The sequence below is a fragment of the Colias philodice genome, chromosome 8, assembly GCF_061535455.1.
Source record: "Colias philodice isolate Cphi_HAF_F1 chromosome 8, ilColPhil1 Martin Lab GWU primary, whole genome shotgun sequence".
In the NCBI taxonomy this organism is placed as follows: domain Eukaryota; kingdom Metazoa; phylum Arthropoda; class Insecta; order Lepidoptera; family Pieridae; genus Colias; species Colias philodice.
Genome location: NC_143093.1, coordinates 2034035 through 2046095, shown reverse-complemented (window position 1 = coordinate 2046095; position 12061 = coordinate 2034035). Strand labels below are relative to the sequence as shown.

The 12061-nt window shown below is 32.6% G+C and overlaps 5 protein-coding genes across 5 annotated transcripts; 3 read left to right on the top strand and 2 right to left on the bottom strand.

Annotated features, from left to right (window-relative positions):
- Nucleotides 1-1587: 1587 nt before the first annotated feature.
- On the top strand, nt 1588-3689 carry LOC149486322 (ATP-dependent DNA helicase Q1-like). Its single transcript, XM_089697957.1, has one exon. The coding sequence runs from the start codon at nt 1751-1753 to the stop codon at nt 3659-3661; it is 1911 nt and encodes a 636-aa protein (XP_089554083.1). The 5' UTR covers nt 1588-1750; the 3' UTR covers nt 3662-3689.
- A 21-nt stretch (nt 3690-3710) lies between these two features.
- Nucleotides 3711-5355, bottom strand: LOC149486321 (UPF0193 protein EVG1 homolog). Its single transcript, XM_089697959.1, has 5 exons — nt 5226-5355; nt 4958-5135; nt 4631-4788; nt 4092-4307; nt 3711-3980 (listed from the first exon to the last, which is right to left on the bottom strand). The coding sequence occupies exons 1-5, from the start codon at nt 5347-5349 to the stop codon at nt 3841-3843; spliced, it is 816 nt and encodes a 271-aa protein (XP_089554085.1). The 5' UTR covers nt 5350-5355; the 3' UTR covers nt 3711-3840.
- A 534-nt stretch (nt 5356-5889) lies between these two features.
- Nucleotides 5890-7948, top strand: LOC149486320 (uncharacterized). The gene is made up of 4 exons (XM_089697872.1): nt 5890-5974; nt 7126-7328; nt 7500-7759; nt 7859-7948. The coding sequence occupies exons 1-4, from the start codon at nt 5890-5892 to the stop codon at nt 7914-7916; spliced, it is 606 nt and encodes a 201-aa protein (XP_089553998.1). The 3' UTR covers nt 7917-7948.
- A 115-nt stretch (nt 7949-8063) lies between these two features.
- Nucleotides 8064-9841, top strand: LOC149486319 (uncharacterized). Its single transcript, XM_089697956.1, has 2 exons — nt 8064-8180; nt 9401-9841. Exons 1-2 carry the CDS (start codon nt 8155-8157, stop codon nt 9783-9785), a joined length of 411 nt encoding a protein of 136 aa, XP_089554082.1. The 5' UTR covers nt 8064-8154; the 3' UTR covers nt 9786-9841.
- A 576-nt stretch (nt 9842-10417) lies between these two features.
- LOC149486318 (histone H3.3A) lies at nt 10418-11646 on the bottom strand. Its single transcript, XM_089697955.1, has 3 exons — nt 11490-11646; nt 11045-11332; nt 10418-10961 (listed from the first exon to the last, which is right to left on the bottom strand). The coding sequence occupies exons 2-3, from the start codon at nt 11324-11326 to the stop codon at nt 10833-10835; spliced, it is 411 nt and encodes a 136-aa protein (XP_089554081.1). The 5' UTR covers nt 11327-11332; nt 11490-11646; the 3' UTR covers nt 10418-10832.
- Nucleotides 11647-12061: the final 415 nt, after the last annotated feature.

The window sequence follows — 12061 nt, the reverse complement described above, 5'->3', positions numbered from 1 at the left end:
ACATATCCATAATCTAACTTATCTGGCAGTCGAGTAAATACATAGATTATCAACTTTTTATTTAGTGTTTACATTTGCGCAAAATAAATCTTTCATTTGCATTTTAGTTTAGGTAGCGACGAATATTTCTAGTACTGTGGAGATCATGCTCTACTCATACTTTAATGCTCTAAGTACGCATAGGTAGATCTCACGGCACGTAAAGCGTCTTATTCACGGTCAATCCCCGACGTACGTCGGCTCAAGGCCGCGGTGCTGGATGTATCCTACTGACGATCGTGCGCGCATCAAGCATAGCTAGGGTTGCCAACTTTTATTTGAAGAAATAGAGTAAATCTGATTTTAAAGGAGGTAAATAAAGAGTAAATAAATATTTTTAAAAATGTATTTTTTTGTTCTTTTAGCAGTACCTAAAAATTTTTCATTATTTTTAAATGAATTATATGAATCCAAACATTCCAAATCTAAATTTAAATATATTTCAAGAGCTCATTTTTAATTAATTTTTAATGAAGCTCGGTTTCTCTCTTCCCGCCACTTCACATTCATGACCGAAAAGACTCTTTCAGTAAATGCTGAAGTGGCGGGAACAGAGAGTATATAGCTAATCATTTTTTTAAACAAACAAATTCATCAAGACATTTTTTTTAAATAAATTGCCATTTTTCTGCAGTGGACTTTTGCTGTGTTATTCAACAATTCGCCTTGGAGTTCTTTTAAAATAATAACTTCTGAATATAAACTGTCCATGTGTACTAGGTTGATCCAAAAGTAATGATAATTGGGTATTTCCTGTGTACATAAAAATATAAAATAACTGTTTCTTGCTTGCTCATGTACTCACTACTCACTAAGTTATCACAAAAAAATCATATCAATAGGCCACGTTTCCAAGTATTTACATTAATTTCTGTTGGCAACACTGATCTGCTGTACGTCCGCGCTATTCACTGTCCATCTGCACGACGTTCACGGTGGTGGGGGTGCTTGCTGGATGAAAAGTTGGTCGTGCACATCCAGCAAGATAATAATAATAATTATTGACGTACGTCAACGCTATTCACTGTCGTTTTGCGTCGTGCATCGTGTATGACCTTGGCGGGACGTACGTCAAGATGGACCGTAAATAAGACGCTTAAGTTTAGCGCTCATATTGAAGTGGAGGGGATCTATTTGAACGAAATAAAGGCGAACTTGCCGTAAAACATTGAAGGTCACCGCTAGACTTACGTGCCGCGACTTATACTGTCGAGCCCTTAGTCTAGCCCATAATAAAATTAATTACTACCTAATTAATTTATCGATATTTAAATAATTTTAATAAAATTATGAATGAAATATAGAGAATAATTACTAGCAGACGGAAAATGCGGAAAACGACTGGGTAGCTATCGCGGCCCCTCAATCATGTACAATGTCCATAGTTAAATATTATACAATTTCTTTATTTTTTATTAAATTCATCGAGATTTAAAATATAATCGAATAGTGTATTAGGGCCTTATATTTGAAAGCCGTCAAGTTAGTACTTCACTCACCCTTGGGGCCTTGACAGTTCACTTTGTTGTTGACACTTGACAGTTGACAGTAAATATAAGTCGCGGGTATGCTTGTGAAATACAAATTTTAATCTTTCTAATTATTTAAAAACGTAATATTGTAGAAAAAGTAACAGCGATCACAAAGAAAAAAAAACGACATTGTTCTTTGATCTTCCAAGAAATATTTTTATAAGCTTTTTTTTAACAAAATGCAGACGGTTGAGGAGCTGAATGAAGAAGTTAAAAAGGTCGATAAAGAACTCGCTAAAGTAGAAGCAGAAATATCCAAATGGAGAAATAAGCAACGGGAATTACACGAAAGGAAAAGCGCTCTCAAGAAATCTATAAATAAATTAAAATCGGATACATTAGCCCAAGTAGATTGGGGAGGTAATAAATACGAATGGTCGGAAGATGTTCAAAATACACTTAAAAATATATTTAAGATAGATTCGTTTAGACCTAAGCAGTTAAGTGCTATAAATTCCACACTTTCGGGGCAACATGCGATAGTTGTTATGCCCACTGGAGCTGGGAAAAGTCTTTGCTATCAACTACCAGCGCTTATTAAACCCGGAATTACAATAGTTATATCTCCCTTAGTTTCACTTATGGAGGATCAAGTGCGATCATTGAAAAAGAAAAATATTCCAGCTATGCTCATGACTAGTACAAGCCCTAAAGATGAGACTGCTGCAGCTTTGAATCTGTTAAAAGATAAAAATACAAATATCAAGTTACTCTATGTAACACCAGAAAGATTGGCAAAGAGTAAAAGATTCATGGCCAATTTACAGAAATGTTTTGCTGAAGGTAGATTACAGAGAATAGCAATTGATGAAGTGCACTGCTGTTCACAATGGGGACATGATTTTAGACCTGACTACAAATTTCTAGGAATTTTATCCAATATGTTTCCTAATGTACCTATATTAGGATTAACAGCCACAGCTACAGCCCATGTCCTTAATGATGTCCAAAAAATACTTAATATACAAGGATGTCTAGTCATCAAATCAACATTTAATAGGCCAAATCTGTATTATAGGATATTAGAAAAACCAACATCACAAGATGAATGCCTGAATATACTTGAGAAGCTACTTCAATATAGATATAAGGATGAAAGTGGCATAATTTATACAAATAGTATAAAAGATGCTGAGGATATAGCCGATGGATTAAGAAAAAGGGGCTTAAAAGTAGGATGCTACCATGCCAATATGGAATCTGCATCAAGGTCAAAAGTGCATATGAAATGGCATGATAAGCACTACCAAGCTATTGTTGCCACAGTAGCTTTTGGCATGGGTATTGATAAACCTGACGTAAGATTTGTTATACATCATACAATCAGTAAATCTATGGAGAATTATTACCAAGAGAGTGGAAGAGCTGGCCGAGATGGTCAGAGGGCAGAATGTATAACATTATATAGAATGCAGGACATGTTTAAAGTTAGTGCTATGGTGTTCTCATCTGTTGGAAGTTTAGAACATTTGTATGGAATGGTGAAATATTGTCTTAACGGATCACTATGTAGGCGTCAACTAATAGCTCAACATTTTGACGAAGATTGGGGCAATTCTGATTGTAATAAAATGTGTGATGTTTGTTGCAATACAAGTAGTAGTACAAAAGAATTATCATTGGAATCACACCTTAAAACTCTGGCAAATATATTAGACAATGCAGACAAACAGCAAACAAAATTAACAGCACAAAAGCTTATAGATGCCTGGTTTCTTAAAGGCCCTGTCCCGTTGAGACACAGTGGAAAAGAGCCAAATTTCTCCAGAAACTTAGCTGAGGATGTAATTGCATATTTGTTAATAGAAGGTTATATAGTTGAAGATTTCCATTTCACTGCATATTCTACTGTTGTTTATTTAAAGAAAGGTCCAAATATGGAGGCAATTAATGATGCCAACTTCACATTCAAAATGCCAATTAGAAAATATACTGAATTTCATTTGGATAGACCAGCTCCTAAGGATTTTGAACAAATATCTGATACAAATGAAGCAACTCATCCTGTGAAAAGAAAATCTAGTAAATCTAATGATAAGCCAGCAAAAAAGACAAAACCTATAATAATAGATGATGATGATGATGACTGAAACACCATATACATTTCATAATATTTATTGAATTCATGCTAAAAAAGCAATTAAACATATTATGCTTTCTCCATGGAAACTGCAGCACATAAAATTTGGTAAATGCTCCAAACAATTTGCGAATAAACATCCATATAAATACATCCATATCCATATAACATACTTCAGTAATTTTATTATTACAATCTTCTCCTAGGCGAATACTGTAAAGGCGAAAGTTTTTCGTATGCTGCGACATTTTCATCTTTTTTCAATTGCCTCTTTGGAGTCCTTGTTAATTTAGTCTTGTCTGGACTCTTTTTCGATTGATTGGATTTCACTGAAAATGATAAAATTAAGAATTACTAGTAAGAAAATACATTTATCGACCTTCTCTTGAAATATCCTTTCCAAGACACTCAATTTTATTTTACTTTTTAGAAACACTAACCTGATTTAGCACTAGCATTTGACCTAACACTAGGAAGGACACTAAATCCAGATCCCTTAGACCTTGCCGTACAAGGCTCGCTCTCCAGTCCTAACGCATCTAGGGCCCTCATGCGTTCAGCTATCTGGTCCTTGATCACTTCGCGATGTGGAGCACCCTGGCCCAGGTCTTCCATCTCAGCGAGCCATTCTGCTCGTTCTCTTATTTGCGTTACCACTGAAAATAATCATTTTTGTATTATTGTTATTAATGGGAATAAAATAATTATAATAAAATAATAGGATCAATCATTATAATGTTTTTGTTTATTTATTTTCGTAACTTTCTAAAACTTTCATGCTTTACTTAACTAAGTACATGACGGTAAAATAATTTGAATTGTATTTGATCAGTTTTTTTAGAACAAGTAACTAAGTAGAAATTGTTAATTAGAAAAAAAACATTTAAATTTTTAATATGGAACAATCGGCAGTTACTATGTATAGAGCATTACCATACAATGTTCTAACGTGGTTCTAACATGAAATAAAATATCTCACAGTCATGCCACATCTCCTTTTTGGTGGGTAATCTTGGCGGAGACTTGCGTCTACGAGGAGCAGCTGGTGGTACCTGTCCCTCGTCACCATATTCCATTTTGTGCGCTAGATTGTCTTTTAGCTTTTCGCGGTCTTCCCCACGTTTTAACGGTCGATAGCTTTGAAAATATTATACAATTTAATAAATATATTAAATATGAGGGAAGAATCTATTTTTACTGGGCGTAACTAGGTAGTTATATTAAACCTAAATTTTCATTTTCAAGGCAAATGTATATTATACTAAGTATCCCTATTCCTTTTTTTTATAAGTAGTTAGTAACTTACTCCGCAGCTTCATATATTCCAGATTCACGTATAGCTGATAATGAGCGTCGTCGAGATGTTCTAGGTCGAACCATCGGTATTTCAACGCGTGGTGGAGGTTCTTTTTCCTCATATTGACGGAGGGCTAATGCAGATTTCTTTCGCTGGGCGATTGAAAGTTTAGATTCTTCTAGTAATACTGTAGAAAAATTATTGTTACGTTTAAACCTACCTAAATTAATTTCAGAATACAGTGATATGCAATATTGTATTCATATAGGTAGCTTACTTTTAAGAAATTGCTGCTGTGTTTTTGAAGGTTCAACAACTCTGGTATGAAAAATACCACCATGTGGAACGCTCTTACTTGGCCAGACTACATTTACATAGCCATTTGCATCTGGTGTTTCCATTGATATTACTTAAAATAAGAAAACAATACAAGCGATATTGTGACTAAATAATATACAAAATACGTGTTTGTACAATTTTAAAATATCCCGGGTTACGAAATTGACTAAACAATTTGAAGCATAGACAATAATAATACAATATCACAGACTAATCACAGACAATATCATAAACGCGAATTTTTGTTTTTCAAACAATCTAATTAAGTTTTGTAATCATGTATGTTTTGAAATCAATAAATAGTTTTAATAAAATATTTATTTTGATTCGTAATTTTATTAAGTGTCCCTGGGAAATATTTAAATTATATTCTAGAAGAAACTCTAAACTTCATAAGAGAAGAAATAAATAAACTAGACTCCAGCCTTGCGACAGCTCCGAAAAAAAAAGAACTCGAAAGAAATAAAATAGTGGCGGGAAATTTTTATATATTGAAATTTGAAATTGTTGAATTGAAACGTGAATTATTGATAAAACTTTTGCAATTTGCTTTAATTTTTTTATTCATTCACAGAACTACAAAGCCAATATTTTTTAGAAAAATGGAAAAATCTGTCGGTTCAGCCATTGAAAAAATTAAGTTACAAGAACAAGATAAGGAAGCAAAGTTAAAAGAAAAACGTGAATGTAGGTTACCTAACTTATTTAATACTAATTTTATTGTTAGTTCAAACTTCTTTATATAATTAGGTTGATATCTGTGCTATTACTACGCACTTGTTGATTGTTATTTGCATAGGTATATCACAGACTAATAATAATATACTACGTACTTACATACAACTAATATTGTCATCAAATTCATTACTCAAATACCGAATTAGGTAAGTACTTAATTATTACATAATTACTCTAAATAGAGAAATAAGCGATGCGAATTGGGAAAATTGAGCGTGAATTAATGATTATAAAAATATATTTTTTACTTAGATTTGGATTGGTCTCCGCGCGCGCGCTACGACTAGATGCCGCCGGCGTACTTGAAAAATGCGGCAACTAAAAGTACGCCGAATTCGGCGTACCCAAGCCAGTCGTGTCACAAGCATTGTGTGGAGAGGGTGAACCGATAGTTTATAAAGATTTTGAACAAAATCTGAAGTAAAATGCCTATTTGTGCTATAAAACTATTTAAAAATAATACAACAAAAAATAAGAAAGACACTGGGATCACGTACCATCACTAAGTATCGTATTATTCGAAATTTCTCCTTTACTTCGAATTTTTTTTCTACGAAAATACGACGCCATTCAGTGTTGCCGTATTGCATATCCAAAAAAATACACGTGGTTGAGGAAATCTTTTAGCAATAATTTGAACTTTTTTTTTCAATACTATTACTAATACATATATAAAAGAGTATAATAACAATAATTTATTTCTGTTTAACCATGTTTAACTGACTCATTTAGTATGTTATTTTTTTTATTTCCGCTTTTTTACTTTTAATCAACCTTTGTGACTATAGTATAGAAGCGTCGCAAGTGGATTTGAGTCATGCGACTCAAATCGTTCATGGATTCGATTCCCGGCCAGGTCAGGATGAAAAAATATATTTTTCAAACTTCTTTCCAAGATGGCAGATTTCCCATTTATGAGGTAAAATTTATGTAGCTGGCAGCTCAATTCTTCACACACACTAGCGTCTTTACAAATTGCCTAACACACACTACAGAAATGAGTTGCCGCACTCACAGAGCTATTGTTTTTAGGTGGGGCGGTATCTAGTCGTAGCGCGCGCGCGGAGACCAATCCTTAATCTAAGATTTTTTATTTACAGTCGAAGCTAATATCGCATTACTACATCGTAACATAAAAGAGATTAATACTCAAATACAAAAACATTCCCAGGAGGAAAGTGCATTAACTCAAACAATTATCAAACTAAAATCTCAATTGAATGTTGAAAAAATTAGGAATAGAGCTCTTTCAACTCAGATAGAGATGCTTAAAATGGAATTAATTGAGTTACAACATAAAATAGTGAGTTCCACTTTCTATTATGTAAACATATTATTATGTATTATCAGAAGACTGTCTCTTCCAAGATTTTTTTTCATGTTTACGGTAAAAAATCTATTACCCACTGAACCTATAAACATAACAGTTAGGTATAAAAGAAGGCTGATCAAAATTATATTTTCCCTATTATAGAATCAAGATATCTCCAAAGTTTGGAGTATTCGTTCGTCTTTTTGCGAAACGATACAAAAAACGTCGGATGAGTATAACGTATGGGCGCTATTAATGAAACCACTGTATTCAGAACCAATGCAACATAAAAGCAAGAAATCTCCTGAAGAACCAGTTTCTAATATTGGTAGGCTAGAAGCTGCAAACGAAAGGCGAAACAAAGCTATCGCAGAAAAAAACCGCTTATTGGCCGAGCCTGATAATGGCGAAGAATTTATTCGGTTAGAATTACTGTAGTCATAACTATTATCAAATAATTTTAATCTCCATGCCTTCATAGAATTTAAATAGATTATTTAATCATCTCCTACTTTTTACAGAATTAAAAATGCATTACGTTACTCTCTGGAAAAAATAGCGAGTCTAAAACAAAACTAATAGTAATAATTATAAGATTAAACCATTTTTGTATGCATATTACACAAAGATTACACATAAAATAATTTATTTTACTAAATGCCATGAAGCCAGGTAAGAAAAAAGTTAATAAAAAATATATGTCAATTTTGATACTGTCAATAGGACGGCCACAATGACAGCCCAGTGGTGATTAATGTCAAATTTATGAAGAAATCAATAGTCAAAATATTTATGTAATTTATTAAAATAACACGAGATGAATAAGAATTTCCATCTATTCAGGTAATAATCTTGTAAAAATCTATATATGCTCTGCCTATGTGTGGATCAGGGATAATTAATTTTACACAATATTAACTAATATTACGTTATAACTTCATCCTGAGAAAGACCAACCTCGCAATTACTTCTTTTGAGATATTATTATATCCTTGTTTATCTTAAAGCTGCGGCCTCACATTGGATTCAACTTTGCGTCCAATATTGGCTATAATTTGAAATGATCAAACTACTGCACTATACATTGGCTTCAATGTCAACTTTGTAACCAATCAATGGGAACAGACTAGCTCATTGGGCCAGTCCCAACTGTGGTAGCAGAGAAGCGAAGACGATGGACGAGACATTGCGTCAAAGTACTGATACATACATTGGTGCATTAGGCGCAAAACGTTACGTTGGTGCAAATATCTCCAATGTGTGGCCGCGGCATAAGAGTTATTTCAAGGATCTTTAGCAAATAGCTATTTATTCCTCAGTTTAATATTATATGAAGTCTGTTCAGGTATTTGTGTTTTTGTCTACCCTACGAATGATCGAATTTTCAATTTCTTAACATTAAAAAGGTCTACTAAAGTGGAGTCCTATACTAAGCCACTGAAAATAATTACATTATATTATTAGTGTACTAAAATACTCAAGAAATAATTCAATGTGTAATGTCCTATTTGTGGCACAACAAAATGTTTATTTTAGATTTATAATCAAGTAACATTGAGTAAGTAATAAAAATAATTACTGTTCATTCATTTCCTATTATTTCTTCCACATGAGTCATACAACAATTTTAAGTACTTAAACTTTAAAAATGAATCTTGTTCATATTTAAAATTAATTTTAAAATCAGCAATTTTCGTAATTGTTATGATAATTGAATAGGAAGTACTCATGAATTGTTAGCAGTTACTTGGAATCAATAGTAATTAGTCATTTTATGTTATTGTTAAACAAAAATGATGATTCATCGTATTGAATAAAATATGATGATATCATCAAAATTGAAAAATTCACACAATTCATTCATATCAGCATATTTTTGTTATATACATATTTGGAAAAAAACTGTTGTATGTCCTAAATAAACAAGTATGGTATGAACTATCTAAGACCATTCAAAATCAAAACATTTGTTTTGTTGATTCTTTTTTTTCTGTACTCTATTATATAAATAATAATAAAAAAATATTATATAGAGTCTATTTAATATTTTTATTTTATTACAGGAATTACATAAGAATATTCAGAGGAAGAACATTTAGCAACAAAGTTGAAAATGTGAACGAAAATGAACCAATAAAATTTTCTACCAGTGGTGCTGCTAAAGCTAGGATAAGACCGATTTTAGCGACACCAAGAAACATGCCCTGGTATCAGCCATTTAGTGTAGTTGGAAGCGTTGCAGTTTTCCTCATATACTTCTGTATGATTCGCGAAGAAAGTGATATCGACTCTGAATTCGAAAAAACATTATATGACAGACTCAAGGGCTTAGAAAAACAGCAGTTACTAATTAGCTATAGGTTTAATAAAGAAAATGGAAGGAGTGTCGCTGAAATTGAACAACGTCTTAAAGAAATTGAAGAGGAGGAAGCAAAACTTGTAGCTTAATAAGAATAGTATTTTTGTAGATAATCTTTTAATTATATTGATTTGTGATTGTTAAATAGTTGTTTTTTTAAGCCTTTAACTTTTATGTTCATTTAAAATCAAGAAGGCATTAAAGACCTTGGACTTAATGGACAAAGTGAGGACAGGAAAATTCATTTGGATATTTCTCAGCTTGTAATACCTACCATATTATTTTGTTATTATAAGTTTTCTGACATTTCATGAAATAGGCATTTTAGACATTCACACAAAACTAAATTCAACGACTGAATTCATGGTTCTAGCAATTTCTATTGATAAATGTACTGTATATTGTAAAATAAATGTCTGATGTCAGCCAGAATAAATTTTTGATCTTAGATGAAATAACAAATATATTTTTATGTAGGGTTTACACCCTTAACGTTTGATATTTATTTATAGAGGGTACATATTAAATTTTTTAGCATGAGGACTGATGTTAAATGTAGGGTATTTTAAAATTTTTAGAATGCCACTAGGGATAAGTGTTTGAATATAATAATTATGGTCATATTCATTGCAAATTAAATAATTTAGCTATGCCTCACATTTTGAATGCTAAATAGGCTAATCATAGGCAAAATACTAGGATTTCAATAAAAACAAATTGATATATTCTAATTAATTTATTTAACACCAAGTATCTTAATTACACAAGTACAGTGCATTATTCCAAATGAACTCACAATTACGGTCAAAATTTCCTAATCTCTATACATACCACAAGTCACTAAATATTTTATGTCCTTGCACAAGACTAACGCTAAAAGGTGTTATGATCTCAGAACCAACTAAAGTCTAGCGGAGCTAGGTATATCTTGTACAAACACAGTCTAACTTACAAATTACAAACATATTTATATAAAAAAAAAACAATCAGTTCTGCCGCCTTAACAATAATGATTACATTATGAAGTTTAATTAAGATTATTAATGGGAAACATTATAAAAAAATGTTATAGAAATTATGTCTATTTGAATTAAGAATAATTTATCATTGAGTACATTAACGCTATATCTATTTATTTAAGCCCGCTCGCCACGGATCCGTCTGGCCAACTGGATGTCTTTAGGCATAATGGTTACACGTTTGGCATGAATGGCGCACAAGTTGGTGTCTTCAAAGAGGCCGACCAGGTAGGCTTCACTGGCTTCCTGCAAACAAAATGAAAAATATATGTTTAATAAAATGCGGATACATATAATTAGAAGATGCATCATTTAGGTCTCAAGCTTACCTGCAATGCACCGATGGCGGCAGACTGGAACCGAAGGTCTGTCTTGAAGTCTTGAGCGATTTCTCTCACGAGTCGCTGGAACGGCAGCTTACGAATAAGCAACTCAGTAGATTTCTGGTAACGACGGATTTCTCGGAGGGCCACTGTACCAGGACGATAACGATGGGGCTTCTTTACCCCCCCAGTGCTGGGCGCTGATTTTCGCGCCGCTTTTGTCGCCAACTGTTTACGCGGAGCCTTTCCTCCGGTTGATTTACGAGCAGTCTGCTTGGTACGTGCCATTTTTTACTGCAAAGTAATAAAATAGAACAAGTTAGAGAAAATAATAAACAACGATGTTGCGACATTCAAGTTGATACAATAACAATTAACGGATATTGAAAGGTGCACGCGTAAATTCTTTTGTCAAACTAGCGTAACATGGTTAAAATACAAATTTACACACCTTTTAATAACTTTTAAGCAAAAATTTACAATTTAAACGGGATTTTGTTGGGAGTACACAACGATCATATGCTCAAGCACAGTTCAAGATGGCGTCGAGAGAATGGCGGGCGAACACTGACGCCTTGTTTCTGTTCCTGTATTGGTCAGGATTTCTAAAATTCAACACACGTGATTGGACTAAAAGCAGCATTTACCATTGGCCAGGTTAAAACAAACTTTGCAATTTCATTGGATAAACGTAGTGATCAGTGTTGTCCTCAAAAAAATACAATTGCGATAAAAATTAAACATTCAAAATGATTTGGATAGAATTAACGTTATAATTTAAATTAAATCCAGTGAAATTGTCTTAATTATAAACAAAAATAAAATCGCGAATTAAAAGCTATATTTATAGTTTTTTAAGTAATTAAAAACTAAAAAAATGTAATATTTTGAAATTTTTAATACCTGTACACATATTATAGCTGATACATTTGCTGAGTAAGTTCCATTTAAAATTTAAAATAATAAATAATAATACATACAAAGGGTTGGATACTTATGGATAATTTTGATAGCTGATATCAA